Genomic DNA, 17,059 nt, shown 5'->3' with positions numbered 1-17,059 from the left:
GGGTTTTTGAGTCAAGATCTTTGACCTATAAATTCATAAATTCTAAACAAAAGCTCTCATTCGAACTTACACAATTTGGGAAGACCAATGAGTTTATTGCCTCGTTGCCTTGAAATCATTGACATTCCAATCGAGATCGACGATTGTGGGTGAACATAACTTTATGTCTAATTTCTTCTTCTATGTTCATAAAATTCTCAACATAGTGCTATTGAAAGTTGCCTAATAGAATGAGTACTAAATTCAACATTCTTACCATCTCATGATGATAGCAATCTTAATAGATCATAGCACCACTTGAATAGCCAAGCATATCAGCCTCAGTTTTCACCACCTAGTAAAGAACATAAGAGGGAATGCTTTGCTCGTGCTTGAAGAAATCATAAGGATCAACCCTAGTTTTGACTTGCACTAATCTCTTGAAATTGTTCCCAAAATACTTCACTCCCCAAATGCTTGCTTCCTTATAGCTCCTACCTTTCCCAAACTCATTATTCCTTCCAAGATCAAGGTCTCTATAATTCACATATGCACATCTTGTAGACTTGGATACAAAAGGAGCCATGTAATCATAAACTTCTCTACTCCAATTCAAGTGCTTCTCAGCTGCATCAACTCCTCGCTCTTTCCACACAATAAAGTATCCAATTTTGAATACATAACCAGCTCTATGTGGGTATGGAATTTCCAACTCAGAAATTTCATTCATTTTTCCTCCATAAGGGAGCAACACAATTGAAGCTGAGTCAATGGCTGTGGTTCTTAGCATGTGCCAAACCCCTTGTAAGCCAGTTTGTGAGATGGGTTCCTTCACATAATCTGATTTAACTTTGTAGGCTCCAATGAAGGATGGTGTGGTGCTTCTTTTGAGGAGAGCTTCTTCTAAGGACTCTCCGTTTGTAAAGCCTGCTAAAATGAGGTTGGATTCAATCCAGCTCGTTTCTTTGCAATCTTCTTTTGCTAATTCTAGCTCTGGGAAGCTTTGTTGCATGATGGAAAGAAGATCGTTGGCTTTGCCAAGAAATAGAGAAAAGAATGATGCATTCACTGTTCTTGTTCTTGTTCTTGTTCTTCGTCTTTCTTTCGTGTTAGGACCTGTTTGAAACAAAAAATTCGGGTTTAGGACTTCCTTAACTTGTTTGCTAAGAGGCTCAATGGTTCGATAATTGATATAACTTGACAAATTTATAAACCGTTTTTCCTCTAGTACTGTAATCCCAAGCCTACCACTAGTAGATATTATCTTATTTGAACTTCTCCTCAAGGTTTTTAAAACGTGTATGTTACGAGATGTGGGAATGTTTCATTCTCTTCTCCAACTAAGGTGGGACCTTACAATCCACCCCTCTTCGGGGCCCAGCGTCCTTGCTGGCACACCGCTCGGCGTTTGACTCTGATATCATTTGTAGCAACCTAAGCTCACTGCTAGCAGATGTTGTTCTCATTGGGTTTTCCCTTTCGGGCTTCCCTTCGAGGTTTTTAAAACACGTTTTTTAGGGAGAGGTTTCCACACTCTTACAAAGAATGTTTTGTTCCCCTCTCCAACCGATGTAGGATCTCACAACCCACCCCTTTGGGGCTCAGTGTCCTCGCTGGCACACCACCCAGTGTCTGGCTTTGATACCATTTGTAACAGTCCAAGCCTACCGAGGGGTTTTTAAAACGCATCTACTAGGGAGAGGTTTCCACACCCTTATAAAGAATGTTTCATTTCCCTCTCCACCGAGGTGGGATCTCACAATCCACCCCCTCCGGAGCCCAGCGTCCTTGCTAGCACACCACCCGGTGTCTGGCTCTGATACCATTTGTGACAACTCAAGTCCCGCTTCCTCTAAAGGTTTTTAAAACACGTCTACTATGAGAGGTTTTCACACCTTTATAAAGAATGTTTCGTTCCCCTCTCCAACAGATGTAAGAATGAAATTTATAATGATAGTATTACCATACCAGTGCTCAATGTGATACCAATAAACAGATTCTCATCCACTTTGCTTGCAACATATTGCCACCTATGGATCAACTTAAGAGTATCCTCATCCAATTCCCTATTAACCGTAAAAACTGTCACAATTGGAGGAATTGAAACCAACCTTATCTTCCACGACAAAACAATCCCAAAGCTACCACCTCCACCGCCTCTAATCGCCCAAAACAAATCCTCCCCCATTAATTTTCTATCCAAAACCTTCCCATTTGCATCAACCAAAATGGCATCAATCACATGATCAGCAGCCAGACCATACTTCCTAACCAACCCACCATGGCCGCCGCCGCCGGAGTGTCCTCCGATCCCAACAGTCGGGCAACCACCAGCCGGAAAGGCAAGAGTTTGGCTCTTCTCAGCAATCCTATAATGCAGCTCGCCAAGAGTCGCACCAGACTGAACCCATGCAGTGTTGTTATCAATATCAATGGCTATCGATCTAAACTCACCCAAGTCCACTAACACAAAGGGGACGTTAGAAACATAAGAAAGACCCTCGTAGTCATGGCCGCCGCTTCGAATTCGAATCTGAAAGCCATGGGCTTTGCAGCAAATAACTAAGGCTTGGACATGGAGAGGTTGTGAGGGTGTGGCGATGAGAAGCGGCTTGGGGGTGGTGGGCGTGGAGAATCTTAGATTTCGAAGGGAGAAGTTCAAAATAGAAGAGAATGAAGAGTTGGTTTGAGGGTAAATGAGGTTGGAAATTGAGTCATCGCCGTTTGGGGAATGAAGAGAAAGGCAGCGGAGAAAGTGAAGGTCCTCATTGGCTGAAGATTCCCATGTTCCTAAAGTGAGTATGGAAGCAAAGGTGAAAGCCAAGAAGCTTGAAGGAATGTTCATTGTGGTGAAGAAAAACAAATGGGTTTAGGATTTTAATAGAAGAATGAATGATTGGGGAGCAAGCAAAGAAGAGAAAATTGAATGATTGGGGGAGGCATGGTGGGTTGGCTACCACGCAATTGTTTAACTTTTTGTGAGAAGCTGACAAAGGGACTCGCACATGTAGTGAGGTTGGGTTGTGTCATGTGTGTGGTTTAAGAAGTGTGCTATCTTTGGAAGTATCTTTGTGAGAACACATCTATGTAATGTTAATTTTCGCGGTCAACATCTGAGGGAGCAATTCCGTGTACTTGTCAATTGTTCGGTTTATCCATTTAGTCCCTCACCTCTCTCAAGTGGGGTTTATAGTACAACGAGACTGTTCAAAGGACTCTTGACTACTCCACACACGATAGTGGCTCCTATCATGAGCTAGACTACCCGTGTAGTCTCCTGCCCCTCTCAAGGCATGTTTACGAATTACAACCTAAGCTCTCGACTTGTTTCTACGTTCAATAGTAGCTTTACAAGTCACCTCAACATGCCATCCTATTTGGCCTTGGCCAAACTTGATGGTACGGGTTCCTAAATACATGTCGTCTAACAAGGACACTACTCGTCTAACCTAGGTCACCAAAAAATAGGAGACAGATTGACGGGCTCTAGTGATATCGAACGCTACTAGCAATCACCAAACTATGAGCTCTCTTATAGTATTTTTTTTTTTTAATCTAAGGATTTGAATAAAATTGTAACAGCTCAAGCTCACTATTAACAGATATTATCCGTTTTGGCCTATTACATATCGTTGTCAACCAGACATATTTTAAAACCGTGAGGCTGATGGTGATACGTAACGGGCCAAAGCGGACATTATTTGTTAGTGGTGGGCTTGAGCTGTTACAAATGGTATCAAAGTCAGACATTGAGCGGTGTGCTAGTGAAGACGCTAGAGTCCAAGCCCACTATTAATGGATATTGTCCACTTTGACCCGTTACGTATCGTCGTCAGCCTCACCGTTTTAAAACATGTCTGATTGACAACAATACGTAACGGAGCCAAAGCGAACAATATTTGTTAGTGGTGAACTTGGGCTATTACAAATGATATCAGAGCCAAACATTAGGCGGTGTGCCAACAATGACGCTGGACCTCAATGGGGGTGGATTATAAGATCCCACGTCAGTTAGAAAGAAGAACCAAGCATTACTCATAAGGGTGCAAAAACCTCTCCATACCAGACATATTTTAAGACCATGAAACTAACGGTGATACGTAATGGACCAAAGCGGACAATATCTATTAGTAGTGGACTTCAACCGTTACAAATGATATCGAAGCTATAAAATTGTTTAAAGTTCAATGCTAAGTTCGAAATAAATTACTAATAGCTTTGATCAAAAAAAAAAATTGTAATGTATAATATTTCACAATAATAGAATGCCTTATTTTCATAGTTTTTTAGGCATTCATTATATTTATAAGAACAAAAAACAAAAGGACAACTTATTTTCATATCGCAAACAAGAACAAGACAAGCGACAACATAGAAAGAACACAGCCAACTTTGATCTTCAAACATGTGGAAATCTTGGAATGCTTTGTTCATTCCTAAAAAAGTTGTCAGGATCAACCTTGGCCTTGATCTTCACCAACCTCTCAAAGTTGAGTTGCATTTGATGCAATCTCACCCATTCTTCCACCATAGGGGTTGAATTTCATCATGGGTTTTTCAAGTTCTATCATTTTCTTCCCTATTTTGTTCAATCCTTTCTTTGGAATTAGGGTTTTCACATAGTCCGACTTTCTTTTTAGATGGATCCGTCCCGTCGTTCGGTTCAATAGGGCCTTTACAAATGTTTCTGTTAGACGAACACGACTCTCCACAATGGTATGATATTGTCCACTTTGAGCATAAGCTCTCACGGCTTTTCTTTGGGCTTCCCCAAAAGGCCTCACACCAATGGAGAGAATATTCTTTGTTTATAAACCCATAATCATTCCCTAAATTAGCAGATTTGGGACTTTCAGCTGTGGGACTTTCATCATCCAACACCTCCCTTCGAACAAAGCACGCCTCCCCTTAATCGAGGCTCGACTCCTTTGGAGTCTTAGTCATTTTTGACTGCCTTCGAGCCTCGATTAAGAGGAGGCGCACTTTGTTCGAGGGGAGGTGTTGGAGGATGAAAGTCCCACATCCGCTAATTTAGGGAATGATCATGGGTTTATAAGTGAGAAATACTAACTTCATTGTTATGAGGCCTTTTGGGAAGCCCAAAGCAAAGCCATGAGCGCTAATGCTCAAAGTGGACAATATCATATCATTGTGGAGAGTCGTGTTCATCTAACAGTTTCTATGTAACTCGATTGGGGAGTGGAATAAAACATGAATCCCTAAGCTTCCAATTTGATAAATTTTGGAGTAAAAAGAAACATCTGTCCAAAAAAGCACTGAACCCAATTTAGGGAAGCTGTTGTTGATGAGAGACAAAAGGGTTTTGGAATCTCCGAGGAACATGGCAAGAAACGTTGCTCTCAGTGTCTTGTTTCCCTTGTGTGTTCCATTTACAACATCAAACGTAACCCTTATGAACAAATCATTGTCAATCACATGTGCCACCCGCTGCCACTCATCTACTATCTCCGTCAACTCATTCTCTTCCAACGTTCTTCCTACTCTGAACACCGTCACCGTCTCCGGTACACGAACCAATCGGATTTTGTATGCTACAACGACTCCGAAGCTCGATCCTCCGCCGCCTGTGATGGCCCAGAATAGATCCTCCCCCATTGCTTTTCGGTCGAGAAGCTTCCTGTTTACGTCGATTATCTTCGCGTCGATGATTTGATCCACCGTGAGGCCATGTTTCCTCATCATGTTACCGTACCCTCCGCCACCAAAATGGCCACCGACACCCATCGTAGGGCACACTCTGGCCGGGAAGCCATGGAGCTTGCTTTCTTCTACAATTTTATAAATCACTTCTCCTATGGTGGCTCCTGTTTGAACCTGATCATAAAGAATATAAATAAATGATGTCAAAGGTTTCTTAAAAATGATGTCATCTTCATTCTTTTTTTTTTCAATTAACATTATTATCGCTCGTAGTCCTATCCAATTTTTCAAGCCCAACGAGTGAAGTGTGTCGAGAATTGTTGGGAGGGAGTCCCACATTGGTTAATTCAGGAAATGATCATGGGTTTATAAGCAAGGAATACTATCTCCGTTGCGAGCTTATGCACAAAGTGGACAATATCATACTATTGTGGAGTCGTTATTCCTAACAAAGTAAATGAGTATCGATAAAATTACCCAAGCCGTTGTTAGTTTATTTAATCTTGTATTAACTATAATTCATTTTATTTACTGTTTGTATTTCAATTTATGTCGGTTAAGGGTAGTTATCAGCGGTGGGTAGTTATCAGCGGTTAAGGGTAGTTATCAGCGGTGGGTAGTTATCAGCGGTTAAGGGTAGTTATTGGCGGTTAGTGTGGTTAAGGGTAGTTATTGGCGGTTAGTGTGGCTAGCGGTTAAGGGTAGTTATTGGCTGTTACTGTGGCTATTCTGTCTATATATGCAGTGTGTAACAAGTTGAATAATGAAAAAGTTGGTTTATTGCCTCTCTTAGTTATATGAGTGTTTTCTAACAGCCGTCTCGGTTTTTATATCAATAGAGATTCTTTGGAGGTTGAACATATCAAGAATGAAGAAAGGGACGGCATTGGAGACATAAGAAACTCCCTCGTAATCGTGGCCACCGCTACGAATCTTCATCAGAAGATTATCGATTCGAGCACATAGAATTTCAATTCTAACATGATATTCATGGAGAGCTGTGAGAATAAGGAATGGCTTAGGAGTTGTTGAAGTGTTGAATCTCAAGTTTTGAATGTAAGTCTGAAGAACAGAGGAATAAGAATGATTGTTGGGTGTAAAGATCGCCGGAGCAATAGGGTAGGACGGCGGAGAGCGGCGGAGAAGACATTGAACGAAATTTTCAGTAGCTGTTTTTGGAGAAGCGAAAACCAGAAGAAATGAAAATAATAACACCAAAATTACTGAGGAATTTAATGTTTTAATTTTAATGGGTTTGTGGGTTTGGAGTTTCATATTAAGTTATTTATAAAGATTCAAACTTTGATGACAAACTATGCAAAATTGCATACATTTTGACCCAGAAAAATCAAAGTCAACCTAAATAGTATAGATAACGATTAGTTCGAGATTCTTTAATCCTGTATAATAACTTAGTGATCGCACTACATATCGTATGCATTAGGACACTGACCTTAGCTTAATCAACGGTTCTGATACTCATATGGACTATGTCTATCAAGACAAGTTATTATTAAAGGTTAATTTGACACTGTTGAAGGTCTTTGTATTGTAACCTATCAATATAATTATATTGAGTGACTTGATGCTTCTACCGACAACATAATTATATGACAAGTTCGTTGGCTAACCTTTATTAGAACTTACATAGTAACCTAATAACTAGGCCTATAGTTATGCAACATAGCCAAGGTATTATAATTTGCATTACTAAATAACTTGAACTTAGATACATGTGGTACGAATGGTTGAGATATGGGTTAAGATGACCTAGTGATGTGATACCAACCATTGGATAGACCATGTGATATAAATGATCGAGATGAGCCTAGATAAGTTGAATATTGTAAACTTAATTACTGAGATAGGGTTGAAGGAGCCCGATGAAATGGTGAAGACTTTTTAGTATTGATTGGCCTAGAGGAGTAGATCGAGTCATATTTGTAGTTATTGTGATAGATAACCTATGATTGAGAGTTTAGGTTACCACTATTGGAATACCTATAAGGTAAATACATAATCCATTGATTTTATATGGGATTTATGTCTAATTATAAGCCTATAAATGAGCTACTTTTCTTTTTCGGGTAATAGTTGAGCTTGAACGGTTGGTGACGAGTGCATACCGAAGCTAAGGGGCTAAGGGGCTATGGGGCTCATACTCTAGATGGTGTACATCGTAGACTCAACAAAGAGAGTTGCTTATATAAATGAATCAATTTTGTTATATTTTTCTCGTAGTAACTTGTTGGTATAAGTACAGCAAATATGAGTCATTACACGAAAGAAGATCACTTTAGGCAAGCGGTACGACGTGAGGGAGAGAGAGAGTCGAAGGACGTAGAAGAAGACGTGAACTAAAGGTCTAAAACACATTTAAAACTTCGATTGATCAAGTCAAAACTTCGATTTTCATTGATTAGGAAAAGAACATTAATACATGATACATATCCTAAGGCCAAAGTATGAGAAAAACAAGGCCTTTCTCTTCTTTGAACCCTTCATTTTTCACTCATGTCACCCTCCCAATCTGGTCGACATTCCTAGCAAGTGTTTGAGAGTTATCGTTGCTTGCAATAAGCTCATTCTGACCTTGAATGTAGTACATTAGAATCCTGAAGCAGCACCACGAATATTGTCGCGTTTTTACCTATGGTGCACTAAAACACTAACTAGTTGTGTCAGTATCTAACTTCGACATGTTAGCTTAATTATCCTTATCATGCTACTTACTTAATATTTAGCTTCTAGTAGGTAGCTAAAATTTATAGATAGCCATTAGTTCTTTGAAAGTATTCTTGTCAAAAACTAAAAATCGAACTGTTATCAACTATGGTTTATCGTACTTCGATCTCGACATTGAATTGTTTATTTTTCCAACTTCTCTAGTAAGCTAGACTTGGATGGTTTCTTCTCTAGTAAGCTAGAGTTAGTTTGCATGGTGTCACAATTGCACTCTTGTGGCAATGAGACAACGATTGTGCGACACTTGTTCTAACCTAGCAAATAAGTCAGTTGTGTGAAATTCGGACTTCGCAAACAATATTGGCATATGCTCGAGCCTAGATTCATGTTTGAGAGAAATATTTTGAAAAATGTGAGTGAGGAAATACGTTGAAAACAATTATAAAGAAAGTAATGTTAAAAGCTAAAAGTGAGTAGGCAACATGAACGACTTTAATAGCATATAACCCAGATAGAAAGAATTAATAACTAATCATATCTGGTGTAAAACATTTTGGGTCATTTTAGCCCTAGAGAATATAGACATGATTTTTGTGACTTGTCATACACCCCGTAAAAGGGGTTTGGAACGGGCATGCGGCCTTGAACGACACGTCCTAGACAAGCATGACTAGGACATCCGACATGCGGCCATAGATAACACGACTTCTGTGATACATGGCACTCCAAAATTTAATGAATTACAAGCATGAAATTCCATAAAGATTTGTTTTTAAAAACACTTGAATTAGTGACCATATAACCTTAATAAATGACATCCTCTTTGAATCTTCATATTAAAATGGAAGCTAAACTTTCTCCATCAACCCATTAATGCATTTTGAAAATAAAAAAGTTGTGAGTTTTGTTTTGACAAAAAGAATGTATATAGCTGTTAAGTTTATTAGTGTTCGGTAAATTTCACTTAACAATTCAATTAATCATAGTCATGTATTAATATTTAACTTCAATTTTTTTTATTATATGTCAAGATCTAAGAACGAGAGTCAAGAAGTTACAACGAACTTTAGTTACTTATATTCAAGTTATGTTGAGCTTGTCAAAGGAAATTTATGAGGTTCCATATCGGTTGGAGAGAGAAACAAAACATTTTTTTATACGTGGAAATCTTTTCCTAGTAGACACGTTTTAAAATCTTGAAAATGATGGTGATACGTAACGGGTCAAAACAAACAATATTAACTAGCGGTGGGCTTGAGCCGTTGCAAATGGTATTGGAGCTAGACACTGGACATCAGAGAGGGGAACGAAACATTACCTATATGGGTCTCGAAATCTCTCCCTACTAGAAACATTTTAAAACTTTGAGGGGAAGCCCGAAAGAAAAAGTCGAAAGAGAACAATATTTCCTAACGGAGGAGTCTTTTGCAAAGTTGAACTTCAACGAACTCAATAGTTTAATTTATGAAACTTAGTCCGAGATGGATAATAGACCACAAATTTCTTTTATTACATTATTTTGAGTGTAATTTCAATATTTATATATCATTCAAGCTAAGGCCGGAGATAAGGTTATACCATAGTCCACATAGGTTACAATATTTTATCATTAACTTCATTTTAATATAAATATTATGCGAGTATTTAACTCACATAGGTTAAAGTTGTCAAACGCTATATAATGTCTTTCTTTCTCGTGGACATCACATTTTGAATTGAAAAAAATAGAATTTTTATTTTATCTTTGTTGAGAGTTAAGTTTTTTACTTTGCAAAATCTTGTATTTTGGAACTTGCACGTTAAAAGTTATTTAAATGGTGTTGATCAAACTTCTTGTAGAATGATTCAAATCACGAGTTTTCTTTTACTTAATCTTGATCAATCCAAAATTTTCATTTAGATTGAGAGGGAAAACACGAACACCTTTAACCAGACTTCAACCAGACTTCCCACGAACACCTGCAATAGAGAACAGAGAGAAAAAATACGAGGTAGAGAGAGATTTTGAAAACGTTTTCCGACAAGACTATACCGACGAACCCAATGCCTAGAACGACGAACCCACGCCACCAAAGAGATCGTCAACGACTGTACGTACACCTAAGGTACGTTTCATGCTTTAACAGCGTCCATTCTTGGTCGGAAATGGAATTCAAGCCTTAGAGTTTTTGGAGTCTCATGGATCTATCAATGTAGGTGTTTACAAGTCACAAGACTTAGTGGAAGTGAAGCATGAGGTCAACTGAGAGGTAGAGGAGGAAAAAGACGAGAAAAAACGTCGAAAACAGTCGCAGAAAGTAGAGAGAAAGGAAATCGAAAAAATTGCGCAAAAAACCGGGTGAAGAAGATGAACCCACCGAGTCAGACCTAAACCGGATAACCACCCAAACTGCATCGGCTCGTGTACACCTACTACCGTTCAACACGCGTCTACACGTCAGCCCACCACGGAGTTCTGACAAGCCTCAAGAATGGCCAGTTTGCTAGTTTTTGGTCAACCTTGAATGTGTTTATTTTCTTCCATAACTAATGAAATGAGTTTCGTCGAAAATCTAGATTAAAACTCTTCAACTTTGTGAAGGAACTAAGTTGAATCGAGTTGAAACAAAAGAAAATGGGAAAAACAAGAAAACCCGATCAAATCTAGAAAAAATCTTAAAAACGCGAAATTCAATTGCAGAACACACTCATGGAGATCAGAAGGCACATACGAAAGAGAGAGAGCATGCCACACACCGGGCAACAGAGGAGGACACTCGTTATTCAAAGAAAAGTGAGGAAAAGCTATGCTAGTAGAAGTTCGAAATTCAATCGATTAGAAGCGAATGCGCCAATCGATGACAAACACATGTCACGCAGTAACTGCGAGTACTCCTCCAAACACACGTGGACAACCTTTCCACCACGTGTGAGGTTGCCTTTTTCATCCGTATCAACTCTCATTCATCTGTTTCTTATCCCGATTTCAATATTGACCTTAATTTAATATAAACTAAGACCTATCAAAGAAATTTTATGAAATCCAAAGCTCTTACCAAGACGTAAAAGCAAATTTCGGAAGGGAATTCATTGTCTAAGTAAGTAAATCATTTGGTCTTTCTTCAAATAATACTCGTAGGGATTGCTATGACATATTAGCATCGAGCATATTTTGTATCATGCTATGTTTAATATTTTTTACTAAAAAGTAAGAATGGATGTTGTGATCTGTGCTTCGAATAATTGATAGATGTTATCTCTCTATCAGACTTGCATGGACGATGGTTGATAAGATTATCTCTCCAACAAAGCACAGATGTAATATCTCTGTCAAACTTGCATGTAACGTGATTGACAGGATTCCAATGAAGCACGCATGAATCTACTGAGTTAAGAGTAGGACAAAAAAAAAACGTAACGATATTTGGAGCGAGAACTTGTTAGACAGTTTAAATTGCAAACTCAATGAGGGTTAAAATCGAAACACGGTCGAGAGGGATGCAAAGACAATGATAAGATCACGAGGTGTTAAACCCGAACCTATGTTGTGAATAAAAAAATAAAAAAAAATAAAAAAAATGGAAATTAAAATTTTAAAGAAATTATCTTAAATTTTCAATAGATTGCCATATATTACGTGCAAACAAACAAAAATTAAAGAATGGTATTCAAATTTGTAACTAAATGTTAAAAGTGTATTCATTACATTTGACTTCAATCAATGGAATTTATATATTGCAGGCCAAAGAACAAGGTAACCTAGTACCTAAAATTCTTCTCCTCGTATTTTTTTTGGGGAAAACTATGGTCGTGTGGCATTTTCTTCACAAAACCACCAAATTATTCCAACATTGTTCCACATTGCAACCTCATTTATAACTCAAAAACTTTCATTAAAAGCATCAAAAAGAAGACAAGACATGATGGGGATTCTTCTCTTCTATCTTCCTTTGATTTGGCTGTCTTCTTCTTCTCCTTCTCATGCTCTTCAACAAAGCTTTGTGGAGTGCTTTAGTTCTTATTCTTCACCTCAATCAATACCCATTTCTAAAGTGGTTTTCACAAATGAAAGTGCTTCCTTTTCCTCTCTCTTGCACCAATCCATAAGAAATCTAAGGTTTCTCAATACTTCTTCTAAACCATTGTTCTTGGTGACCCCATTTCATGAATCACATGTTCAAGCCGCAGTCGTTTGCGCCCAGAAGAAGGGTTTGCAGCTCCGAGTAAGGAGCGGTGGACATGACTACGAAGGTATTGTTAACGTACTGAAGTTTAAGTTGATGGGTTATACTCTATTTGGTTATTTATCAATATTCATAAGATACGACTCGATAAGTGACTATTAACCCTGTTAGAAACCGGGAATTTTCGTAGTAGTATGATATTGTCCACTTTGAGAATAAGCTCTCGTGGCTTTGTTTTTGTTTTTCTAAGAGATTTCATACCAATGGAGATGTATTCCTTACCAATCCTCCCCGCGAACTAAAGTACACTATAGAGCCTCCCATGAGGCCTGTGGAGCCCTCGAACAGCCTCCCCTTAATCGAGGCTCGACTCCTTCTCTAAAGTCCTCGAACAAAGTACATAATTTGTTCGACACTTGAGTCACTTTTGACTACACATTCGAGGCTCACAACTTCTTTGTTCGACATTTGAGAATTCTATTGACATGGCTAAGTTAAGTGCATGGCTATAATACCATGTTAGGAATCACGACTCTCCACAATAGTATGATATTGTCCACTTTGAGTATAAGCTCTCCTTTTTAGTTTCAAAATGTCTCATGTCAATAGAGATGATTAGCCGTATGGGACTCCCTCCCAACAATCCTCAACAAACCCAAATTATCAAACGCAATATTTCGTGCTCTGAACTATCAAATTACACGATTACTAGTTATATCTAATCATTTACTTACATTCTTAATAGGCCTTTCTTACGTATCATCACAATCTCAATTCATCGTTCTTGATCTTACCAACCTCCGCTCCATCGATATCGACATCGAGACCGAAACTGCCTCCGTGGAGACCGGCGCCACGCTCGGCGAGTTATACTATAGAATAGCTGAGAAAAGCCTCATCCATGGGTTCCCAGCAGGAAGCTGCCCCACAGTAGGGGTAGGAGGGCATATAAGTGGAGGAGGCTTTGGAACCCTCTTCAGAAAACATGGCCTTGCAGCTGATAACGTAATCGATGCTAAAATTGTGGACTTCAATGGAAGAATCATGGACAGAAACGCCATGGGAGAGGAGCTTTTTTGGGCCATAAGAGGCGGTGGAGGAGCAAGTTTTGGAGTGATTCTATCATGGAAGCTCAAGCTAGTTTCTTTACCACCAAAACTCACAATTTTCCACGTTCAAAAAACTCCCAAACAAGGCGCAATTCAGCTCTTCCAAAAATGGCAAAGAATTGCATACAAACTCGATGAAGATCTCTTCCTTCATGTCACCATAGGCGTTCAAGAACAAACAATTTCCCTTTCATTTGTGGCATTGTTTCTTGGTCCAATTGAGAAGCTCATACCACTTATGAACACCCAATTCCCAGAATTGGGATTGCAAAGAGAAAACTACACTGAATTGAATTGGATTCAATCAATTCTGTTCTTTGCTGGCTTCCCTATACAAACCCCACCTCAAATTTTGCTTAAAAAATCACTTTCCAATGCGTTTTTCAAAGCAAAATCGGATTTTGTGACATACCCAATTCCTCAAAATGGGTTGGAAGGGCTTTGGAATAAGGTGTTAGAAGAAGAAGGATCATACTTGATTTTGACACCATATGGAGGAAAAATGAGCCAAATTTCTTCGTTGGAAACCCCTTTTCCTCATAGAAAAGGGAACATTTTTGGGATTCAATATATGGTGAGTTGGGAAAATGGTAGTGAAAGCTACAAGCATTTGAGTTGGATAAGGGAGGTTTATGCATATATGGAACCCTATGTTTCAAAGGATCCAAGAGGTGCTTATTTGAACTATAGAGATCTTGATTTGGGGAGGAATTATGGAAGAAATGTAAGGTATGAAGAGGCTAAAGTGTGGGGTTTGAAGTATTATAGAAGTAATTTTGAGAGATTGGTGAGGGTTAAGACCAAAGTTGATCCTTTCAATTTCTTTTGGAATGAACAAAGCATTCCTCCGTCCCTCTACCGTTCTTAAAGGCGTCTCGTTTTTGTAATAAAGGCAAATCAAAGAGATGTCGAAGAACGAAATAAGATTATTTTTTGTCAATTTGAGCATAGTTCAGTAATTACGATGTCTCTATCTATATATATATATATATATATATATAGATTACTGATTTATCTTAAATTTCATTGAGAGTTAGGGTGAATTTCTCGATGGCTAGCATTTGTACTATTTAAAGAGACGAGTGAGAAGTAGACGGTTAAATAAAATAAAAATTCTACCATATAAAGAGACGAGTAAGGCTAAATAAAATAAATACTACCATTTAAAGGGATACGTGAGAAGGAGACAGCTAAATAAAATGAAATACTACCATTTAAAGAGACGAGTGAGAAGGTGACAGCTAAATAAAATAAATAGACTACTAATGCATTGTTGTAAAGGAACGTGAGGTCGAAGAGAGGTTGGTCAAATTTTCTACTTTGACAAAAACGTTAGGGTAGGATTGTCAAGAGAAAAACTTCTCTCGAGGCAACCATGTATGTTGGGATAAAGTTTTTCCTCGTAGAAATGATCACTTTTTCCGGTAGCAAAAGTCGGGATTTTTAAACAATTTTTGAGATCGAGTTTCATTTCTTCAGAATTAAACTAAAAAAAAATTTACGGGAATATTTAGTCGTTTTTAATATAATTGTGCTTTACGTACAGTAAGGTTGAATCTCGACCACGAGATCTTTCTTACAATGACTCGAATACATAAGAGAAAGGTTAATTTCAACCCTTCTAATTAAATATATATTTTTTATTTACATTTAATGTATCACATATATTAAAAATTAATTTGAAATTTCATATTTTTGTACTTGTTATGAGTCCGAAAGAATATTAAATAAACTAATTAAACTTTTTAATCAATTAATTTTTATTTATTAACTTTAGGTCACTCCACGGTAGACCGACCTAGAGTGCATTGCACTCTTATGCACTGTGACACTCAAGTAAAGGAGGAGTACATGAATGAACTAGGACCGCTCCGAATGAGAACGGTCCTGAAGATAGGATGACTAAGAAATCTTAAAAGAACTGAAAGCGGTAACCTATAGCAACAAGGTAGACCTACTTTTTTAGTGGCTCGATCATGGAAATTCTAAAATTAAACATGTTTTCTGTGGAACAATTCTATTTCCAGTGACCTCTTGAGAATTTTTCTAGAAAACATGTGAGTGAGGACAAAACATGCAGACAAGACTCGTGTCAGTCGGTGGAGATAGGTCTTCGCTCTAAAAAAACAAGTAGTAAGTAACGTGACTATATCGTAGGGAAATGTCACGATCATCAAGTGCCAAATTCAAATTTTAAATCTTTATTTAAATATTGGGTACAAGTCATTACATGCATTTTTTGAATAAGTTGTTTCCATCGATATAACCATTTCATGAAAGTTAATCCTCACAAGATGTACATACGAACGAATCATTTAATAAATAATCTACTTATGATCTAATCAAATATTAAGTTTCTCTCGAGGGTAGGACTTAGTTTGGTTTAGGGGTGTTTGTAGGTTCGGTTGGTTCGAGTTGGGACATTTTTTTGAACTCAACTCAGTTGTTTAGATTATAAATTTTTTCAACTCAAACAAACTCTTATTAAATAATGAACTCAACCTAACTCAATTAGAAATTTTTTGAATCGGGTATGTTCGGATTGTTAAGTTATAAATGGTCATACGAACGAACCATTTATAACACGAACACGTATGACCCATTCTAGATCCTCGTATGAAGATCAATGGAAACCAAGTTTTAATTTTCAAAGTAATGATGAGATCCAAGAATCAAAGTGTTAGGGTATGAACGGGGAACCTATATATGTGTATGTGCATTTTGAACATTTGGCCAACTCCCAATTGTAACACTAATTCCCTAAGAACAACATTTGGCCTTTTACAAAAGTCATGTATAAAACCAACAATTTGCTTTTTGGGCAGGTGGAAAATATTATAAATTAATTAAATTAAATTGGTCGATCCCACGTGTTTTAAAACCTTGAAGGGAAGCTCGAAAGAGAACATTCAAAGAAGACGATATTTGCTAGCGTTGAGTTTGAGTGGTTACCAATCGTATTATAACAAGACACCGAACGATCTGCTATCGAGAACACTAGCTCTCAAATGGGTTGCTAGCGGTGGGTTTGAGCTGTTATGGTATCAAAACTAGATACTGGGAAGTGTACTAGCGAGGACGCTAGCCCCTAAAAAAGTTACTAGCAATGAGCTTGAGCTGTTACAAATGGTATAGAATAAGACATCAATCGATGTATCAACGAGAACGTTGGACCTCTAACAAAGTTCCACGATGCTTTGGTAAACAAATTAAAAGTCGTAGCGCTGATTTAGCAACTTTTTCAACATTGATATCCCACAAATCAAAGTCTCTTCCAAACCCCAAAAGAAAGTTGATATTGCCCTGCTTATAATGAATAAAAAAACAAAAGAATTATCAACTTTATTTAAATTATTAAATTTCTTTTTTTCTTTTGGTTCGGGATTCGAGTTCTCGATGTTGATGTGAACGAGCCATATGTAGTAGGATAAGATTAATTAAACGTCGAGTTTTTAATATAAC

At 37.9% G+C, this 17,059-nt stretch overlaps 2 protein-coding genes and 1 pseudogene across 2 annotated transcripts; 1 reads left to right on the top strand and 2 right to left on the bottom strand.

Moving 5' to 3' along the window:
* Nucleotides 1-81: 81 nt before the first annotated feature.
* On the bottom strand, nucleotides 82-2,850 carry LOC111782731 (tetrahydroberberine oxidase). Its single transcript, XM_023663524.2, has 2 exons — nucleotides 1,948-2,850; nucleotides 82-1,095 (listed from the first exon to the last, which is right to left on the bottom strand). Exons 1-2 carry the CDS (start codon nucleotides 2,822-2,824, stop codon nucleotides 335-337), a joined length of 1,638 nt encoding a protein of 545 aa, XP_023519292.2. The 5' UTR covers nucleotides 2,825-2,850; the 3' UTR covers nucleotides 82-334.
* A 1,528-nt stretch (nucleotides 2,851-4,378) lies between these two features.
* LOC111783533 (berberine bridge enzyme-like 8 pseudogene) lies at nucleotides 4,379-6,973 on the bottom strand (annotated as a pseudogene).
* A 5,251-nt stretch (nucleotides 6,974-12,224) lies between these two features.
* On the top strand, nucleotides 12,225-15,195 carry LOC111783532 (monolignol oxidoreductase AtBBE-like 15). The gene is given in 3 exon segments (XM_023664459.2): nucleotides 12,225-12,555; nucleotides 13,234-14,467; nucleotides 15,144-15,195. Coding segments are annotated over 3 exon segments (1,617 nt in total).
* The last annotated feature ends 1,864 nt before the right edge of the window (nucleotides 15,196-17,059 follow it).

The sequence above is a fragment of the Cucurbita pepo genome, chromosome 20 (genome assembly GCF_057944985.1).
Source record: "Cucurbita pepo subsp. pepo isolate OVF chromosome 20, ASM5794498v1, whole genome shotgun sequence".
NCBI classification, from domain to species: domain Eukaryota; kingdom Viridiplantae; phylum Streptophyta; class Magnoliopsida; order Cucurbitales; family Cucurbitaceae; genus Cucurbita; species Cucurbita pepo.
The sequence above is the reverse complement of the archived record's forward strand: the minus strand, read 5'-3'. Positions and strand labels throughout refer to the sequence as shown.

What these genes read in the sequence shown, in the direction of transcription:
- LOC111782731 (XM_023663524.2), bottom strand. Translation starts at nt 2,824, where the DNA reads ATGAACATTCCTTCAAGCTTCTTGGCTTTCACCTTTGCTTCCATACTC. An exon ending in TGGTATCACATTGAGCACTG is followed by an intron (nt 1,096 to 1,947) that starts GTATGGTAATAC and finishes TGTTTCAAACAG; the next exon opens with GTCCTAACACGAAAGAAAGA.